This window comes from Silurus aristotelis, assembly GCF_946808225.1.
Source record: "Silurus aristotelis genome assembly, chromosome: 18".
NCBI classification, from domain to species: Eukaryota; Metazoa; Chordata; class Actinopteri; order Siluriformes; family Siluridae; genus Silurus; species Silurus aristotelis.
This window is the reverse complement of record NC_139591.1, coordinates 3497864-3519572: the sequence shown is the minus strand read 5'-3', so window position 1 is coordinate 3519572 and position 21709 is coordinate 3497864. Positions and strand designations below refer to the sequence as shown.

General features: G+C 39.2%; 2 protein-coding genes across 3 annotated transcripts in view; one reads left to right on the top strand and one right to left on the bottom strand.

Moving 5' to 3' along the window:
* tex15 (testis expressed 15, meiosis and synapsis associated) overlaps positions 1–9247 on the bottom strand; it is a 32505-nt gene extending 23258 nt beyond the window's left edge. The window contains exon 1 of one of the 2 annotated variants that reach the window (XM_083568068.1): positions 9110–9247. The gene's annotated coding sequence lies outside the window, so the exon portion shown is untranslated. Of the gene's footprint in view, positions 1–8585; positions 8698–9109 lie in introns of those variants that run through there. The other variant, XM_083568070.1, reaches the window with a different exon arrangement.
* wrn (WRN RecQ like helicase) overlaps positions 8663–21709 on the top strand; it is a 30642-nt gene continuing 17595 nt past the window's right edge. Inside the window, exons 1-13 of the mRNA XM_083568079.1 lie at positions 8663–9084; positions 11923–12041; positions 12200–12345; positions 12432–12580; positions 12697–12846; positions 13797–13845; positions 14296–14401; positions 14682–15054; positions 15154–15240; positions 17328–17442; positions 19331–19406; positions 19659–19726; positions 21319–21427. Of these exons, the coding sequence (XP_083424205.1) occupies positions 9004–9084; positions 11923–12041; positions 12200–12345; positions 12432–12580; positions 12697–12846; positions 13797–13845; positions 14296–14401; positions 14682–15054; positions 15154–15240; positions 17328–17442; positions 19331–19406; positions 19659–19726; positions 21319–21427 (1628 nt within the window). The 5' untranslated portion in view covers positions 8663–9003. The remainder of the gene's footprint in view (positions 9085–11922; positions 12042–12199; positions 12346–12431; positions 12581–12696; positions 12847–13796; positions 13846–14295; positions 14402–14681; positions 15055–15153; positions 15241–17327; positions 17443–19330; positions 19407–19658; positions 19727–21318; positions 21428–21709) is intronic.

The window sequence follows — 21709 nt, the reverse complement described above, 5'->3', positions numbered from 1 at the left end:
TTTTGGTTTGGTTTGGGCTTTTTACTGATGAGTAGGAATGGGAGTCCATCCATTAAAAAAATCATCCTATTGGGACAAATGATTTGCAGCCCAACTGATTTGAATTGCTTTTAAAAATGCAGTAAGAAAAAACTTGAAAGATTTGTACCAATAAAAAATACGTAAGTACTTTCATTATTGTGTCCAACATGTCTAAATAAATCATCACAACATGTCTAATCAAAAATGGTTTTAAAATGTACAACGGAAAATAAATCCATGTATAAAACCAATGATAGACCCTTAGACTCCTTTTAGACATGCATGCGAGTTGCCATTCCTGTTTTATCCCCTCATTTACACTTTATGCCTCTCAGTCTTTTAGATGCAAGTCCCCCGAAAGAGTCTTAAATCCTTGTAAGCTCTACATCATTTAATAGATTTTACCTTGAAGTACGATTCCAGAGTACTGGTTTTATTAGTCTTGCTGCTAGTGACAACAAAATGCACAACTTGAGATTAGGAGCTAAATACTGATGAGGCTGCATCATGCTGCCTTTTATCACGCTGAGACAGAGCGATGTCCTCGGATGCCCCTGAATTTCTACCGTGTTCAAATCTGATGCTAATGAAGCCTGTGCGTCCATCATTTTCTGGGTAAACACATTGTAATGCGAGTCAGACGTAACAGCGCTTTAAAAATGTAACGTGCACCCTTTAACATGATGTGCTTCATTTAGGGCAAATGATAATGGATTAGCTGAACATTTGATCCCGAACACTCAGACGGCGGCCGAAAGCTTAGACGCGGTGTCCCACTTCAGATAGAATAAAATTACCTTCATGCAAGTGATTTGAACAGAGCTCAGCACGACAAAACCCAATGATAAAGCATGACATTTACGATTATATTATTTATAAGTACATTACATAATTCTTAAGGTTGTCAGCAATGTGTTCTTCGCAGAAGACCTAATTCCTAAAGCTTTTGGATTTAGGATAGCGGACCATCAGGGTCAGTAAGGGGTTCTCTCCTGGCATAAACAATATACATTTCCATTAATATGTATTAAAATATTCCTAATAGTCTTTTCTCTTTATTTCATGGCTTCCTGTATTGTACTTTAGTCGTCACAAAATCTGCCATAAGGACTTCAGAGTGAGCAATAGGGGCGTCTGTAGCAAAAAGTAGATTAAAGCTGTTGCTACAATCAATCAGATTTCGAGTTAGTAACTCCGGGGCCATCTAGCAGGCGGACAATTACGTTGACATTTGATTGGACGGTCAGAGAGCGCACTAGTCAGAGTTTGCGATCAGCATCTGTAGCAAAGCTCAAATATATTGGTGTGTATTTAATAGCTGTTTTTTATTAGACAATGGCTGACAGAGGAAAAGAAATTGATTAGGTCAAAGATACACTTACGAGGACGTTTATAAGACGGACTTTTCAAGAAAAGTTGGACATGAGGAACGGTCGGATCCAAACAGTTTAAATCAGTTTTCATGAACTATTTTTACTTTTGCGTTCTCTTCTCTGTAGAATTTGCACAAAAACCCACAATTTGCCTTCGTTTCAAATCCCCAGGAATAATGCACGGAAAAGATGCACAGAAACCCACAGTCATTTTATGAAGTTATTATATATATATATATATATATATATATATATATATATATATATATATATATATATATATATATATATATATATATATATATACAGTGAGGAAAATAAGTATTTGAACACCCTGCTATTTTGCAAGTTCTCCCACTTAGAAATTATGGAGGGGTCTGAAATTTTCATCGTAGGTGCATGTCCACTGTGAGAGACATAATCTAAAAAAAAAAAATCCAGAAATCACAATGTATGATTTTTTTACTATTTATTTGTATGATACAGCTGCAAATAAGTATTTGAACACCTGAGAAAGTCAATGTTAATATTTGGTACAGTAGCCTTTGTTTGCAATTACAGAGTCAAACGTTTCCTGTAGTTTTTCACCAGGTTTGCACACACTGCAGGAGGGATTTTGGCCCACTCCTCCACACAGATCTTCTCTAGATCAGTCAGGTTTCTGGCCTGTCGCTGAGAAACACGGAGTTTAAGCTCCCTCCGAAGATTCTCTATTGGGTTTAGGTCTGGAGACTGGCTAGGCAATGCCAGAACCTTGATATGCTTCTTACAGAGCCACTCCTTGGTTATCCTGGCTGTGTGCTTTGGGTCATTGTCATGTTGGAAGACCCAGCCTCGACCCATCTTCAATGCTCTAACTGAGGGAAGGAGGTTGTTCCCCAAAATCTCGCAATACATAGCCCCGGTCATCCTCTCCTTAATACAGTGCAGTTGCCCTGTCCCATGTGCAGAAAAACACCCCCAAAGCATGATGCTACCACCCCCATGCTTCACAGTAGGGATGGTGTTCTTGGGATGGTACTCATCATTCTTCTTCCTCCAAACACGTTTAGTGGAATTATGACCCAAAAGTTCTATTTTGGTCTTATCAGACCACATGACTTTCTCCCATGACTCCTCTGGATCATCCAAATGGTCATTGGCAAACTTTAGACGTGCCTGGACATGTGCTGGTTTAAGCAGGGGAACCTTCCGTTCCATGCATGATTTCAAACCATGACGTCTTAGTGTATTACCAACAGTAACCTTGAAAACGGTGGTCCCAGCTCTTTTCAGGTCATTGGCAAGCTTCTCCTGAGTAGTTCTGGGCTGATTTCTCACCTTCCTTAGGATCATTGAGACCCCACGAGGTGGGATCTTGCATGGAGCCCCAGTCCGAGGAAGATTAACAGTCATGTTTAGCTTCTTTCATTTTCTAATGATTGCTCCAACAGTGGACCTTTTTTAACCAAGCTGCTTGGCAATTTCCCTGTAGCCCTTTCCAGCCTTGTGGAAGTGTACAATTTTGTCTCTAGTGTCTTTGGACAGCTCTTTGGTCTTGGTTATGTTAGTAGTTGGATTCTTACTGATTGTACGGGTGGACAGGTGTCTTTATGCAGCTAACGACCTCAAACAGGTGCATCTAATTTAGGATAATAAATGTAGTGGAGGTGGACATTTTAAAGGCAGACTAACAGGTCTTTGAGGGTCAGAATTCTAGCTGATAGACAGGTGTTCAAATACTTATTTGCAGCTGTATCATACAAATAAATAGTTTAAAAATCATATATTGTGATTTCTGGATTTTTTTTTTTTAGAATATGTCTCTCACAGTGGACATGCACCTACGATGACAATTTCAGACCCCTCCATGATTTCTAAGTGGGAGAACTTGCAAAATAGCAGGGTGTTCAAATACTTATTTTCCTCACTGTATATATATATATATATATATATATATATATATATATATATATATATATATATATATATATATATATATATATATGATTCTGCTACAGATGATGTATGGGAGCGGTGCAGCTGTGGCTACAGTGAAACGAGAACTGTTAAATTAGGTTTATTGGGTTTCTTGCTTTAGTAATGCTATTTATTCTCTCTATTAGTTCTTAGTCCTTGTTTTTCTGTTATGTAGCTTTATGTTGTTTTATGTAGCACCAGGGTTCTGGAGGAACCGTGTCTTATTTCACAGTGTACTGCGTCAGCTATATTTGGTTGAAATGACAATAAAAGCTTCTTGGCTTGACATGACTTGACATGCATGAGATCCCTGTTTGTGATTCAAAGCTTAGTTTTACTGTGTTTCTCTATAAGATTAATGGTTTCTATTGCCGTGGCATCATTATGATTGTATTAAGAGGTGGATTGATTTAGATACGACATCATTGAAGGCCAAGGTGTGAATTGCACAACCCGTCACTCTGGAAAAAAAAAAAAAAGATGGGTGTTATAGAGAAAGCAGAAGAAAGTATATAAAGATTGTGTTTTTTGAGGGCTTCCATGGAACTGCCTGGCTTTATTTCTGCTGAATAAAGTCTTCTTCTTTGCCACCACGTGCCTGGATACTTAGTTTGTTTGCGGTAACTAGACTTAAAAATGACAATTTGGCACTCATCCAAGAAGATTCATTAGTTCAGTGGAAGCCTGCTATATAAAAACTCAACTCAGTCAAACCTTTAAATATGTGTTACTGGGTATGAAAAGCTTCATATAGAGGCATTATACGCCCTGTTAAAAATCACTATGTATTAGTATTATTATTATTAGTTAACTGACAGTTTGTCAAATGTAGTTAGCGAATGTTGACATAGAACAATAGCTAACTAGCTAAACTCTATATAATAACCCTTTACCAATAGATAAATGTATTTGCCACAATTAAACTATTACAGAGATGAACCCAGCCATTAGGGGGGCACAAGCCAGTGCACTCTTAGTGCCGGTCCCAAGCCCGGGTAAATGGGGAGGGTTGCGTTAGGAAGGGCATCCAGCGTAAAACATGTGCCAAATCAAATATGCGGATCACAAATGAAAATTTCATACCGGATCGGTCGAGGCCCGGGTTAACAACGACCGCCACAGGTATCGTTAGCCGACAGGGTACCGGTGGAAATTGGGCTACTGTTGGCCGAAGGAGGAGAAGGAGAGGAGGAAGACGTCTACAGAGACGGCGGGAAAAGGAGCAGTGTAGGAGAGTAGAGGTTCGGGTTGGTACTTTAAATGTTGGTACTATGACGGGTAAAGGGAGAGAGATAGCTGATATGATGGAGAGGAGAAAGGTAGATATGCTGTGTGTTCAGGAGACCAAGTGGAAAGGGAGTAAGGCCAGGAACATTGGAGGTGGGTTTAAACTGTTTTATCATGGTGTGGATGGAAAGAGAAATGGTGTAGGGGTGATTCTGAAGGAAGAGTACAGTAAGAGTGTAGTGGAGGTGAGTTTCTGATAGGGTGATGATCGTGAAGGTGGAGGTTGAAGGGATGATGATAAATGTCATCAGTGCCTATGCTCCACAAGTTGGCTGTGAGATGGAGGAGAAGATAAGATTCTGGAGTGAATTAGATGAAGTGGTAGATGGTGTACCTAGGAAAGAACGATTGGTGATTGGGGCAGACTTTAATGGGCATGTAGGTGAAGGGAACAGAGGTGATGAGGAGGTGATGGGTAGGTATGGTTTCAAGGAGAGGAATGTGGAAGGGCAGATGGTGGTAGATTTTGCTAAAAGGATGGAAATGGCAGTGGTGAACACGTATTTTAAGAAGAAGGAGGATCATAGGGTGACGTATAAGAGTGGAGGAAGGTGCACACAGGTGGATTATGTTCTGTGTAGGAAATGCAACCTGAAGGAGATTGGAGACTGTAAGGTGTTGGCGGGGGACAGTGTAGCTATACAGCATCGGATGGTGGTCTGTAGGATGGTTTTGGAGGCGAAGAAGAAGAGGAGAAAAGTAAGGATTGAAAGAAGAATAAGATGGTGGAAACTGAAAGAGGAAGAGTGTAGTGTGAGGTTCAGGGAAGAGGTCAGACAGGGGCTTGGTGGTGGTGAAGAGGTGCCGGATGATTGGGCAACTACTGCAGGAGCGATGAGGGAGGCAGCTAGAAAAGTACTTGGTGTGACATCTGGAAATAGAAAGCAAGACAAGGAGACGTGGTGGTGGAATGAGGAAGTGCAGGAGAGCATTAGGGGAAAGAGGTTGGCAAAACAGAAGTGGGATCGACAGAGTGATGAGAAAAGTAGGCAGGAGTACAAGGAGATGCGGCAGCAGGTAAAAAGGGATGTGGCGAAAGCCAAGGAAAAGGCATATGAGGAGCTGTATAAGAGGTTGGACACTAAGGAAGGAGAAAAGGATTTGTACCGATTGGCCAGGCAGAGGGACCGAGCTGGGAAGGATGTACTGCAAGTTAGAGCAATAAAGGATGGAGAGGGAAATGTGTTGACTAATGAGGAGAGTGTGTTGAGAAGATGGAGGGAGTATTTTGAGCAGCTGATGAATGAGGAAAATCAGAGAGAGAGAAGGTTGGAGAATATGGAGTTGGTGAAGCAGGATGTAGATAGGATTAGTAAGGAGGAAGTGAGAGCAGCGATTAAGAGGATGAAGAATGGAAAGTCGGTTGGACCAGATGACATACCGGTAGAAGCGTGGAGATGTTTAGGAGAGATGGCAGTGGAGTTTTTAACCAGATTGTTTAACAGGATTCTGGAAGGGGAGAGGATGCCTGAGGAATGGAGAAGGAGTGTGCTGGTACCGATCTTTAAACATAAGGGAGATGTGCAGACCTGCAGTAACTACAGGGGAATTAAGTTGATCAGTCACACCATGAAGTTATGGGAAAGAGTAGTGGAAGCCAGGCTGAGAGAAGAGGTGACCATCTGTGAGCAACAGTATGGTTTCATGCCGAGGAAGAGCACCACAGATGCCTTATTTGCTTTGAGGATGTTGATGGAGAAGTATAGAGAAGGACAGAAGGAGCTGCATTGTGTATTTGTGGATTTAGAGAAAGCGTACAACAGGGTGCCGAGAGAGGAGTTGTGGTATTGTATGAGGAAGTCAGGTGTGTCAGAGAAGTATGTGAGGGTGGTGCAGGACATGTATGAGGACAGTGTGACGGCAGTGAAGTGTGCAGTAGGTACGGCAGACTGGTTCAGGGTGAAGGTTGGACTGCATCAAGGATCGGCCCTGAGCCCTTTCCTGTTTGCAGTGGTGATGGACAGGTTGACAGACGAGGTCAGACAGGAGTCTCCCTGGACTATGATGTTTGCAGATGATATTGTGATTTGTGGTGAGAGTAGAGAGCAGGTTGAGAAGAGCCTGGAGAGGTGGAGATATGCACTTGAGAGAAGGGGAATGAAAGTCAGTAGGAGTAAGACAGAGTACATGTGTGTGAATGAGAGGGAGGGCAGTGGAGTGATGCGGTTGCAGGGAGAAGAGGTGGAGAAGGTGGAGGAATTCAGGTACCTGGGGTCAACAGTGCAAAGTAATGGAGAGTGTGTTAGAGAAGTAAAGAAAAGAGTGCAGGCAGGGTGGAGTGGGTGGAGAAGAGTGACAGGAGTGATTTGTGATAGTAGGGTATCTGCAAGAATGAAAGGGAAAGTTTATAGGACTGTGGTGAGACCTGCGATGTTGTATGGATTAGAGACAGTGGCATTGAGTAAAAGACAGGAGAGGGAGCTGGAGGTAGCAGAGCTGAAGATGTTAAGGTTTTCGTTGGGAGTGACGAGGATGGACAAGATTAGAAATGAGTTTATTAGAGGGACAGCACATGTAGGATGTTTTGGTGACAAGGTGAGGGAGGCGAGATTGAGATGGTTTGGACATGTGCAGAGAAGGGACACGAATTATATTGGTAGAAAAATGCTGAAGATGGAGCCACCAGGTAGGAGGAAAAGAGGAAGGCCAAGGAGGAGGTTCATGGATGTGGTGAGGGAAGACATGCAGGTAGTTGGTGTGAAAGAGACAGATGTAGAGGACAGGGTGGTATGGAGACGGATGATCCGCTGTGGCGACCCCTAATGGGAGCAGCCGAAAGAAGAAGAAGAAGAAACTATTACAGAGACGGGGTGTTTTTTTTTTCTCATTTTCGTTAGCATCCCATGGTTCAGTTTCATCAATGAACAACAGTAATATCCATAAAAGCTATATGAAGTAGCTGCTCTGTATGGAATGTTGAAATCATCTATGCCTCAAAGAAATCTATTCTTACATTTGTACATAAAAACTGCAAAAAGAATTAAATAGTTTACAATGTTATAACCTGAGAGTAAAAGATAGGAAAGCAGAACGTAGCAGTAAAACAAGCGCCACAGAATCTCATAGCTAGACATACAGACTGTATAAACCGAAATATTTGTGATTCTGATTCTCCAAAAGTAACATTATACCCTTTGTTCATATATATATATAATAGTTTCCCAAACTAATCAATTAACGAACAAACTAATGTTAATGTTAAAGTACCGAAACCTGCGAAACCTTTTCTTTAAATTGCGCTAGTGTTTGCTAGTCATATTTTGGCTTTTTGTATAATGCTAACCAAGGTTAATAATTCGATCTCTGGGTTATGGTCTTAGCACACTTCCGCTGCACCACCTCAACATGTTCTTAATCTAATGCTATTGTTTCTATAGTAGCTTCTAATGTTTTTTTTTTTTTTTTTTAATGGAAAGACTAAAGATGGAAAAGCATCTTATTTCTGGACATCTAAAAACATTCTAAACATCTATAACCGCAGTAGTTAGAATTAATGTGCTATCTTAGTGGTTAAACCATCGTACTTTGTATCCAAAGGTCATGAGTTTAAATCCCAAGCATACGAAGATAGCACTCCTGGGCCCCTGAGTAAGGCCCTTATACACATAGGTGCTCGGTTGTAAGAATGAAATTAATTTCCAAATGCCGTAAATGTAGTTAGTTGACTAAATGTATTCTATATAAATAACAAAGGGACAAACACTACATGTAATACTGATGTCGTGTAATGTGTATTTAATAGTTTAGCCAGGAATGCACCCTGGCATAGCCAAATTAGCATAGCCAAACTAGGAGGATAGAAGAAAACCAGAGAACCCTGAGAAACATGTGAAGGAGGAGCTCAGGACCAAAAGCCACAAACTGTTACACGACTTTCTACAAAGGTTTTTTTGGTGTCCAGCATTTCAAAATACGAAAGTTTTTATTTAATGCATATTTTCCCACCTCAGTATTAATGAGTGCGTTGTTCCGCTCCAGTCCTGCAGGTGTCGCTATTGAGTATTATCATTAAGCAAACCCGATGTGGAAAAAAAACTGAATAAAAATAAAGAGGACGGCGTGAGTTACACGAAATTTTAAACTGACGTTAAAAACGTAAAAAAAACCCCGCGAATTTCAGAGACAGTTTATTTGACGTCTAGCAAACACTAATATCATATTAAATACCGATGTGTAATGAAGTGTAAGTGTCCAGAGGCGTTCCTGGAGCGCGGGGGAAAGGTGCATGTCCTTCCCGCTAGAAGCACATGGACTTGGATGGAAGTTGCACCACAATGATCATCTTCGAGCTCTGTGAAATGACTATTAAATCACTCCAAAACCTGGTGTAAAAGGGAATTAAATAAAAAGCTTTACAGCGCTTATGGATCACTCCCAGCCGGGGGAGGACAGGACGCTTCCGGGATGGATGATGAAGGAACGGGACGCTGAAGAACCCTGTCAGGTAAGAAAGTGAAACTTTGACTGACCTGCTTAAGGTGAAGTTCTTTAACATAGCTAGATGGCTGCTTCGTCGTGGAAGGAGTTACAGGCTTTAAAATGAAGAAAACATAAAGAACATTTTCAAAACACACCACCAAAAACGAAATCCTCAGGTCTCAGTGTAGTCCAGGTAGAAACATGGCATGTCTAGTTGTCTTTGTGCTGTTAGTTTTCAGTAAAATGGTGTTGCCTTTCTATTGGACGAGAGATTTCCTGATTTGCATACATTTTGTTCTCCAGGTACATCTCTGTGGTTCTATTCAAATCAATCCCAACTCTTTAGAACCTCAGGTCTGCTCTCATTTCTTCTCCAAACATTTTTCACAATTTGCCTTGAAATTCCTGTGCTTCATTTCTCCATCTTAGGTCAACCAAATCTGATGTTAGTGGAAGTGTTTTCGATGCTAAATCTAATCTAAATCTAATCACCACTCCACTAGGAACATGTCTTGAAATCCACCATCTCCCCGGAGTGTATGGACCATCACAAGTTTTTTATTTACGTCTTGCAAGTTCCTGTACTTCATTTCTCCAATGAACCACCTATTTACTCGTATTCAGCGCCAACATTCCGTTATAACATATTTATCTCCATTATCATGGTGACGAACAGGAACAGAAGCGTTTTCCTGCTGTATCAACGTAGGTTTCCCTCAGACTGTTTGAGGATCACAAACTTTCGTTGCAGTTTCCTCTTTGCTGTCTCTGACGTTGATTTTGTATCCTGCATCATTTTTGATGCTCACGTTCAACAAGAGACTCACGACTCTGCGGCATCTGTGGAGTTTATTTGCATAGGTTTTGGTCTGTAAAGCCAATATGACCCAACGTCTGCCGATAGGGAAAACTGCTGGCACGCTTCCACCTTTAAGCTTTAGCATATATCTCGCTTATTTGACTGTTGCTGACAAATTTGCCTGCCGTGGTACAGAAAACTGCCTCTGTGGAAAGGTTGGACGCGTGGAATCTTCTTTGTTTTGTTTTTTTGTTGTTTTTTTTTCCCGACAAACGTGTTACTTCTACTGTGTTCTTTCTCATATAATATAAAGTACAATAACAAAGAGTTCAGAACAAAGCTTTACTGTGTATATGAAAAAAAAAACAGCAATTATTTATATACTAAAAGAACAAAAGTATTGGGACATTTGCTTTTAGGACACAGGCTTGGACTTTCACCTTGTCCTGTGTCAGTTTTCTCCATTTTCTAACTGCCTTTTTTTTTAGTTGTTGATGATGTAGGAAATTTTCAAGTTATACACAATACAACCTTAATTGCAAAAAAGTTATAACATGTAAATAAAAACAATGCTATGATTTGGCAAATCTCATACATCTATATGCTATTCACAATAAAAAAAAATCAATTGTTTAAACTGGAAATATTTACCATTCAAAAAAATAAGGCCAATTAAAGTGTGCTGGCTGGAACAGGTTTCAAAATTGTGTACCACCGTGTAGAATCACGTCTTCTGTCCCTAAACATCTGGGAACTGAGATGACCGTTTGCTGAGATTGTGAGAGAGGAATGTTGCAGAATACGTGTCTGATACAGGATTCTAGCTGCTCAACAGTTGTGAGTGTCCTTCTTTGTGTTTTTCGTTTCATGATGGGCCTGATGGTGAAAGGTCTAGACTTGCGGCAGGCCATTTCAGCACCCGGACTCTTCTACTACTGCATACTAAATGCAGTATGCAGTGTCTTGTTTAAATCTGTAAGGCCTTCCCTGGAAAAGACATTTTCCGGATGGAAGCCTTTGTCGCTCTAAAACCTGTATGTACAGTTCAGCATTGATGGAGCCTTTCCAAATGTGCAAGCTGCCCATTTCACAGCACTCCCAAACCATCAGAAATGCGGCTTTTTGAACTGAGCAGCGATAACAAGCCAGAAGATCCCTCTTCTCTTTAGTCTGGAGGACATGGTGTCTATAAAAAATTTTGATTCGTCCGACCAGAGAATAGTTTTCCATTTTGCCTCAGTACAATTTAAATGAGCTTTGGCCCAGAGACGATGGCAGTGTTTGTGGATCATGTTCACGCATGCCTTCTTCTTTGCATGATAGAGATTTAACCTGCATTTGTGGATGAAATGGCAAACTGTGTTCACAGACAATGATTTCTGATGTTAATAAGCCCATGCAGTGATTTCCATAACAGAATCATGACTTTTTTCAAACTGCTGTTTCCCCTGTCCCAACTTTTTAAAAAAATGTGTTGCAGCCATTAAATTCAAAATGACCTCATTTATTTACAACATTTGATATGTATTTTGTGTTCTATCATGAATGAAATATGGGTTTGTGAGATTTGTAAATCATTGCAATTTTTTTTTATGAACATCTTTAGAATTGTGGTTGTAAACTACAGCAAAAAATTGGGTGTCATGCACAAAATATTACCATTCTAACCAAAGAAGTGCTACATTTTAAACCACCTACTATGGCATGATGCACATTCTGGATATTCACAATTGTGTATCTAACATACACACATTATGTAGTGTTTTTCTGCAACTCTTTTGGTTTCGGTTTTGCTGCCAACGATTAGTGTGAGAAAAAAAAAAAAGAATCTTAGCTGAACCAAATAGGGTAGGGCAAATTTGCATAGTATTACATTCAAGTGCTTTACATGCTTAGGAAAATATGTTTATACCAACAAAAGGCTCAAATATTTAAATCTTCAACTTGTTTTTGTGCTTTTTTAGGATGTTATTTTTATACCTGACATATTTGGTTGAAACATATTTGTTATATTGTTTGCTATATTTGTGGTGTTTTTTTTTTTTTTTTTTATCTGTCTGTCAGTCCCAAGCTATCTACAAAAAGAACATCCTTGAGGATGATCTTCCCTTTCTGGAATTTGGTGGAAGGATTATATACAGTCAGGAGAAAAACGATTGCTCGTTTTTAACCGAGGATTTGAGGTAATACGTGGGAATTGTTATAGAATATAATGCTGAGATTATTGTCCTGAAGTTGATTTTTATCTTATCACACCATGGCATATTTAATGGCCTGAAATATTACTACACGCGGTTATCATAATCCGGGTGTGCATGCGTACGTTTTTATCCCCACACAGATCCTCTCTCGTGCCTGGCTCGGCCGTGGGCTTTGATTTAGAATGGCCGCCTTCTTTCACCAAGGGGAAGACCAAGAAGGTTGCTTTGGTCCAGCTTTGCGCCTCCGAGGAGAAATGCTACCTTTTTCACATCTCCTCAATGGCAGGTAGGTCGCACGCCTACGGTCTTGAGCAAATCGTGGATCTCTCTCGAAAAACCTCCCACTCACCTCACCTCGGTGTATGCTTGCAGGATTCCCTCCAGGTCTCAAGATGCTTCTGGAGGATGAGAGCATTAAAAAGGTTGGTGTGGGCATCGAAGGAGATCAGTGGAAGCTGCTGTCTGATTACGAAATTAAGATGAAGAATTTTGTAGAGCTCTCTGATTTGGCGAATGAAAAAGTAAGCTTTTTTTTTCCATACTTGAAAACGCAAGTCAGACGCATATAAGCGGATGCACCAGAGAATACCAAGATCTGTAATGTTTTTTTTTCTCTTTTTTTCCCGTTTAAAATCAGCTGAAATGTGTCGAGAAATGGAGCTTGAACGGGCTTATCAAACACTTGTTCAAAAAACGCCTCTACAAAGATGAAGATGTGCGCTGTAGCCAATGGGATGACTTTGGGCTTACAGAGGAGCAGAAGCGATATGCCGCAATCGACGCATATGTGAGTCGGACACTGCATTTGTTCACATTTATATTATACCCAGAGGTATTAAACGACCAAGAATACGTTTTATAAATTTCCGATTCTTCAAAGTCGCCGCCTCCTGCTTTGATGACTTTGCACTTTCTTGCCATTGTCTAAGTGAGCCTCACGAGGTTGTCACCTGGGTATGATATTCCAAAAATCTTGAAGAGTTCTCAAAGGTGTTAAGTGCTTGTTGGCAGCTTCTCCTTCACTTTTTGTTTCCAACTCGTCCAAAACCTCTGCAACTTTTGATTGTGGAGTCCATGTCACCTGATGCAGCACTCGATCACTCTCCTTCTTGGACAAGTAGCTCTTACATAACCTAGTGTTTGGGGTCATTGTCCTGTTGTTAAACAAATGATGGTTCCATTAAGTGCAAGCCAGATGGAATGGCATGTCACTGAAAATCCTGTGGTAGCCATGCTGACTAAGTGTGTCCTCAGTTTTGATTAAATCACCAACAGTGTCACCAGCAAAACACCTCCAAACTATCACATTACCTCCTCCATGCTTCACAGTAGGAACCAAGTAGGTTCTTAGGTTGTATAACAAAGACATGATGGTTAGAACCAAAAATCTCATATTTGGACTTTTCAGAATAACGTTTTCCACAGATCTCATGTCCATTCCTTGTGTTTCTTGGCCCAAAAATGTCTCTTCTGCTTATTGTTTTTCCCGACATAATGGTTTCTTTGCAACACGTCGACCGTGAAAGCCTGACTCGCACGGTCTTCTCTGAAAGTGGAGTTTGACTTTTAATGTCTTCAGTATCAATGTAAATATAGAAAATAAACAAAAGAAATAAAAACCACTGAAGGAGAAAGTCCAAATTGTTATTTTCACCCCCTTTAAAAAAAAAATTATAATAATAAAAATGAAAACAACCAAAAAAATGTTTTTTGTGACTTCTTCACATTTCTTTACAGGCTGGATTCATAGCACATCAGAAACTGGAGAGAATGGTGGTGAACCCAGGTGAATTTTACTACATGCTTTTTCTTCATGTTTGCATTTGCTTATTTTAAAACAAGAACATGTAAAAGTTAGACACTGTATAGTTAAACGTTTGTGCACACCTGCTCCATGAAGACATGCTTTACTAAAGTTGGTGTGGAGAAGAACTCAAGTGTCCTTCATAAAGCCCTGATCTAAACCCTGTTTAACACCTGGAACCGGAACATGAAATTCCTCATCACCGTCAGAGTCTGATCTAATGCTCTTGTGGCAGAGTGAGCACATCCTCATAACCATGCTTCCAAATGTAATTATCACAGCAGTAAAGGGGAACTCAAAGATCAGGTGTATATAAACCTTTGACCATATAGTGTATCTAAGCTCGCCAATCAAACGTAATGTAAACATTTTTTCATCCTCTGTTGTGGCTGTTGTTCTCGTAATAATCATATTAATGTTGCAATGATACAGGTTCACTGAAAGCTCAAGATTGCTTGAAACAGAAGCTTTGTCAGGTTAGCAGAGAACTTGAAGACCTTGCTAGACGTATTCCAGAGGAACTCGGCTGGACAAGCAGGTTATTTTTATTTATTTAGTTTTTTTTTTTTTACCAGTTTGGTTTGTAATGTGTTTTTACATAAGTGTTGTAATAATAGTGCAACCACAATATTTGAATTTGAATAAAGTTGGTTCCTTCTTCCCCCTTTTCTATATACTGGAGCATTGAATTTGGGATATTTTTGTAGACATGTAACCCAGACTTCTCGCACCTGCTAATTTACACAACATCAACGCCCAAACAAATAGCGAACTGGTTGAAGAATGTTATTAATAATCAACACGTTTCGATTCTGCAGAACTGAAAAGCTTGTGGACGATTTGTCTCGGCAAGTTGCGTCTCTTAAAGAGCTTCTCATAAGTAACCAAAATGTAGAAGAAGAACGTTTCCCCAAAGGCAGTGTGGATCACATTCCTAGATTCAAAAGTGCTGAGATCAACACCATGGATCCTGAAGCCAATCGCACATCTTCTGAAAACAGAAACAGTCATTTTTCATGCAGAGACAATGCAAAACAATCATTGTCCTTGGAAGAAGATAAAAATGTTGCAGTTCAGAAATTACAGGAAGAATGCACCATGTCCTTGGATATCTCTGAGTATGAACTTCACATGCTGGAAGTCCAGGCCAGACAGGAGGAGAACGATGAGCAATCCATTTTAGCATTTGAGGTATGCTTTTATTGCTTCTATTATTAGACTTTGAGGTTTGTTTTTTTTTGTGTGTGTGATCTAGTGGTTTGGCTTTCTTTTTGGTTTTTTTATATATAGAAGAAGAAGAAATCGGCTCTGGAAGACTCTGGTGAATTTTCAAACGAACTCGAAAGTGATGAGGAGTTTGATAGTGAAATGATTCAGGTAGAGCATACCGAGTACGCCTGCTCATTTACACAATTTTCTAATCAGCCAATCGTGCGGCAGCGGCACAATGCAAACGATCATGCAGATACAGGTCAAGAGCTTCAGTTATTTCACATCGAACATCAAAACAGGGCGAAAGAAACGTGAACTATTTGGCTTGGTTGTTAAAGCCAGATAGGCTAATTTGAGTATTTTACAAACTGCTGAACTCCTGGGATTTTCACACACAACAATCTTTAGCTAATTTCAAGTTTTTAATTTAAAACGCCGCTTCCATCTAAATACGCTCCACATCCACACTTTCATTTTGAATCAATTACCAAAGGTTGTTCATCCACACTGAAACGCTTGTCACCTGACGTTTATCAGCGGTGGACAAAGTAGACAAATAAGTTCGCACTTGAGTAAAAGTAGACACTCGGTAAAATGTGACTCCAGGAAGAGTAAAAGTGCTCCCTTTAAACCTTCACTAGAGTAAAAGTACAAAAGTTTTTGCCTTTAAATGTACTTAAGTATCCAAAGTACTATGATTTATTGTGGTTATATTATATCATATCATGTCGTCATATATCATATCATATCATATGGCTTTTATGTTAATATATAATAATTTTTGTCACAAGACTTTTTGTTTAATCAACCCAGTTTATGTGAAAAGACTCTCAGCACAATGATCTATTAATAGAATGACATTAATGAGTCAAACACTGATTGATATTTAATAAAATTATCCTGAGTCCCAAACTTTCTTTTTAACTACTTAAAAAAATTCACGTGAATAAGGCGGCAGGTGTTGGGTGTTGTGGCGAGTTTGAGTCAGGAGTTTATTCCTCTCAAAATGTTCTGCTTGCTGTTGAACTGACGCTAAAACTATATGTTGGTGATAAGTAGATTCCACCAAGCGCCAATCAAAACGAAAATCCGAGCGCACGCTCGACCCTGATTGGTGACTCGCTGCGTGTTTGAACAGTTAAGTTTTTATCCCCATAAATAAAAAGGAACGACTGATTTCGTTAAATGTAGTAAAATATTTCACTTTGAAATGTAGTGACGTTAAAGTGAAAGTTACTCTAAATGGAAATACTTCAGTAAAGCACAGATACACGAAAAAGCGACTTAAGTACTGTAAAGAATCGCATTTACTTCGTTACTGTCCATCACTGGCGTTTACTTACTTTCTGCTTCTTTAAAACGTCGCAGAAACGGCTATAAATGCGTCATAGTTTTTTTGAAAACCTTTATTTTTATAGTCCACACTGCGACGCAAAAACGGCGTTTTCCAATTTATCCGTTTTGGAGAGCGTTTCCAAAAAGCTACGTTTTCGTTGACCCACAACAGCGCCTCAGTGTGGACGGAAGGCCAAAACAGAGTGGAAATATTGTTGTTCAGAGAGCGTTCAGAGGAAACTGTCCAGATTGTGTTGAAAGTGCTAGGAAGTGTATAGAAACTCATATAATCGCTCGTTACAACCAGAAATGCATCTTGGCATACAGAAAATATCCGATCTTGATGTGGATGGGCAACAACAGCTGAAGACATCAGGTTCTGCTCTTCAGGCAATATTATTAATCTGTGATTGGCACAACTAACCAGGGATGTGAGCTGAGGCCGATGTGATTTGCATCTAAAAGCATTGTCAATGATACATTGAAGATGCATATGAAGCAGCTACTGATTCGATACGATTCACCCCCGTTACAATACGATTCAATTCAAAACGATGCAATGGAAAAAATATGATGCTCTGAAATTCAATTTGGTGCAGATCATTCGCTTTTTATTTCTTTGGTTCAGCCAGACAGCACATCATCGATTTACTTAAGTGTTCTAAAGCATGGCTTTATCTGTAAAGATACATTTTCAGCCTGCGGATCTGCTCCTGCGTAAATCTTTGTGAAGCAGCATACTGGTCTTCCAGATAGGCACATTACAAGTGTTGAAAACTAGAAATGAAATTCCCTTTGATAGTCAATTAATACCAAAATCTGCCAGCTGCGTTCTGCTTAGAAGTTACAAAATTAGCTTTTGTTATGTCTTCAGCTGGATCTCTTCATCTGTTTATTTTTTATGTTTCTTTGTTTAGTGTGCTGAAGAAATGGAGAAACTGAACGATAGTATTGAAAAGCAGCCTAACGAAGCCGAGGCCGCGGCCGAGGATGAAGACGAGGTTGTTGAAGAGGATGAAGAGGAAGGATTTGGTACATTTTTTTGTTCAGGTCCTTTATTTGCATATCTAAACCATTTTCTCAATTAAAGTCATTTTCTGCAAAAGAAATCACAGTGGTATTCTTGGAACACCAATAAAGCCTGACATGGCGTGATGTTGCAGAAATTTCTCTGGATGGAAGTCTGTGGAGGAAACCAGATTCTTGCGAAGTCAAGATCATATCCATTTTTTTCCCCCCAGTGGTAGCCAGTTGCTAACTGGTTCAAACCAAAATAACAGAATTCATTTTTATGGAAATTAATTCAGAATGTTAAAAAAAAATAAATCTGTGGTGTTTATGTCTGCAGGAACTCTGGCAGAATTTGAAAGTACAGAAAATTGGCAGATTTCTGCATGGAAAATGAAACCCATTGTACTTTTATTTGGTTACATAAAATTTTATGGAACTTTCATGAATCTGTGTTTCTCTTAAAGCATTTAAGACAATGCAGCCTATATTAGTAACAAACAACATAGTCCTCTATCCTGAACAACTTTCCATGTTGTGTAAGGTGACACCAGATACTCCTTTCAAAACAGATATATCACAAATGCTTCACTTAAGCATTTTTTTCAGCAAGTCCCTATGTAAAGATATAGAATATAGAAATTATATAGTATTGGTCTATATCAGGGGTGCTCACTTTTTTTGGGCTTGCGAGCTATTAAATCAAAATGACCTACCCACTTTAAAAATGCTAAATATATATTTATATATTATACATAATGAGCAAAACATGAGTGGTAAAGTGAAGAAAAGATTATGAGGAAGAAGATGATGATCTCTTTATCAGGGCACCTGTTAATGGGTGGCTTTATTTATAAACCAGCAAGTGAACATTTTCTCCTCAAAGTTGATGTTAGAAGCAGGAAAAATGGGTCAGAGTGTCAGATTTAGAGCGATTTTGACAAATTGTGATGTCTGAGTCAGAGCATCTCCAAAACCGCAGCTCTTGTGGGCTGTTACTGGTCTGCAGTGGTCAGGGTTTATTAAAAGTGCTCCAGGAACAGTGGTGAACCGGCGACCGGGTCCTTGGCAGCCGAGGCTCATTGGTGCACGAGTTGAGCGAAGGCTGGCCCGTGTGGTCCGATCCAACAGACGAGCTTTTGTACTGTACTCTAATGCTGGATGGGTCAGGACTGTTTTGGCAGAGAAAGGGGGATCTTAGGCAGGTGGTCATAATGTTATATTTACAATAGATGTTTGCGTGCCTTGAATAACCGCATTCCTGCACCCTTTTGGAACAATAAAGTTCAACACATTTATGGTCACTAACTTATTCGGTCAGTCAGGACAGTAGCTGCTGGTAGCCAGCCTTAATCAGAATGGCGTGCAGTCGACCCATACTAACTTTGCGATCATCGTATTGGGCACCCCTGGTATATATAGTATAGTAATTGTATTGCAGCTGGAACTAATGTCAAGGCTGCCATCATAAGGAATGAATTCTCTCTTTCTCCCATTTCAAATGTAGAATTTGAATGCAAATATATGTCTTGAATGTGTGAAGGTACAGCAGATCTTTTAATATGGTTATATAACTTAGACCTAATTACCTGCTCGACACAGCGGTTGATTCGGCCAACTGTATACTTCTGAAGGGAAAATCTGTCCAAGCTTTAGGAATGAATTAGTGTTTTTTTTTTGTTTTGTTTTTTTGTTTGTTTGTTTGTTTCTCATAAAAGTTTTTGTTACAGCATTAAATTATGCAAGAAATATTTATACGCAATTGTGCTTATGATCAAATTGAGGTCGAATAACTATTTTAGCTGCAAAAAATGGCTTTCAAAAACGAACCATTTGTGTGAATTACATCGTGTTCAGTTGTCATCGTTGCGATTTGTGTCAATTGTTGTTGTTTTTTTTTGTCCACATTTAGATGCACATCTCCCCGAGCCAACGCCTGAGCAGATCAAATGCCTGAAAATGTATTTTGGACATCACAATTTTAAACCGTATGTCTGCACCTACTCATTTTTTTTTTTTATATTAAGCTCTCCTGATTTTCAGTCTTATTATGTAGTTGTATTCAATTAAATATCCCAGATGTCACACTTTTAAAGGGTGACGGAGGAATTTATACATTTTAATTGTATTTGCTGATGTAAAAGCATAAAGTACGAGTGCATGCACGATTTTAGCACCGCGATCTCCACAGAACACATGCAGCAGCGAAGTCTAATTTAGCAAATGACACTCATCTGCAGGGTACAATGGAAAGTGATTCAGTCCGTGCTTGAGCAGAGGAGGGATAACCTTGTTGTCATGGCAACTGGTAAGGTTTTTTCTTTTTTTTTCTTTTTCCGGGAAGGGTGATGATTATTTGTTCTATCTTTTTTTTTTTTTTTTTTTTGGTTTGTTTTCGTTTCTTCTCTTGCATTTTAGTGGATTTTAGCCCGGTTTGTAGGAATGGCCTCGGATTTTCGATCATCTTATTCTCTGTGTTCTTTTGCTAGCTCATATATAATCATGTTTCTTCAAACCATGCGCATTATGTGCGAGCTTCTCCAGTCCACAGTCGTCTTAAATTATGTAATGCCTGAAGAGAGAAATCCCAGGTGGCAATGTGTAATGCAGAAAAGATTAGAGTTGCAGTCTGTGAGGTTTATTCCCAGATCTGAAATACCTTGATTTAATATGTACTGTAGAAAAGCAGAGCTGTGATTGGTAGTATTTCTTTGCTTTAGCTCGTTTGCTTATTTCATATTATCTACTGACTTGTAATTTTTAGGCCTAGAAATGATCCGCAACTCTACTAGAACATTGACACTGGCGTAGGGGTGTAACGGTACACAAAATTCACGGTTCGGTTCGTACCTCGGTTTTTAAATCGCAGTTCGGTTTGGTACAGTTAGGGGAAGAAAACATAAACTTGCTTGTCGTTTTTGTTTGCTTGTTTATTTTATTAAAGTTGTTTTTTATTATTATTAACATTTGTGAGCATCAACAGTTGACATTTTTAAAGAAAAAAGAAAATTTTAAATAAAATGCCTGCTTGGTTTAAATTCAAAATCAAATAGAATAATTCAAATGAATTCAATACACTTTTTTATCATATTAATCAAAATTAAAAAAGAAAAAATGTTATTAAATAGTTGAAAATTTTCAGACACAATTTGGGTAATAAAGATGTGTATATAAGTGTGTGTGTGTGTGTGTGTGTGTGTGTTTTGCATTTAACATTTATAATTCTAAAGATTTAATTAATTAATAAAATGTTCTAACGATATGATCTTAACTGTTCTCCTTACTCTAGCATAATTTAACAAATGTATTAATTCCTTCCATCCTTCATTTATTCATTCACTCCCTCGATATGCAGAATTGTCAGGATTTTCTATTTTTAAACGAAAAAAAGTCCATTTCGCTAGACCGTCATAAAAACGTGGCATCGATTTCGCACGTGCGCCAAACAAAATCTGCTATGGAGCAAGTAGCCACAGTGACACCGCGCTTAAAAAGCAAGGCGGAGACTAAACAAACCTGCGGTCAGCCACTTAATGCGTTCGTAAGGGAACTCAGATTTTAACTACATTCCACACGTATAAAGGATTGCATTCGGTACACGTGTGCAGCGGACCGAAAGCCCTGTACTGAAACGGTTTGGTATGAATATGTGCACCGTCACACCCCTACTGGCCGCTAATATATATATTTTTTTAATGTTGGTGAGGTGAAAGTAAAATCTTGTGAATTTTTTTCACTGTAATTGCAGTCTGCAAAGTAGGATACAAAGTGCTCTGAAAATAGTTTAAATGCTAAACCTCTGTGGTGATGCTTTAAGCTAAGTGCGTTTAAAAATTTTTTTTTTTTAAACTGCTTATGTACATATAACATAACTATCGGTATGTATAACTCATTGTACAGGTTATGGAAAGAGCTTGTGCTTCCAGTTCCCTCCCGTCTACTGTGTGAACATCAGCGTTGTCATTTCCCCTCTGATCGCACTAATGGAGGACCAGGTGCTGCAGCTCCGGTACGTGACTCTGTAGTTACATTTTCATGCTTGTACGAGCAGCTTGATTTGTTCATATCGAATTTGCAGGTCATTCTGTACATCCTGAAACAACTGACTGACTTAATATAAATGTTTATAATTAACATGTAATAAGCATGAATTAGAACATTGTCCTCTCAAGCATTTGCAATGTAAAATACCGGAGGAACACATTTGCCGCACATCTCATACATCACGATACTTCCCTATAATTTACATAATGAGCTCTATATATCTTTGTACACAACAATATCCTATTAA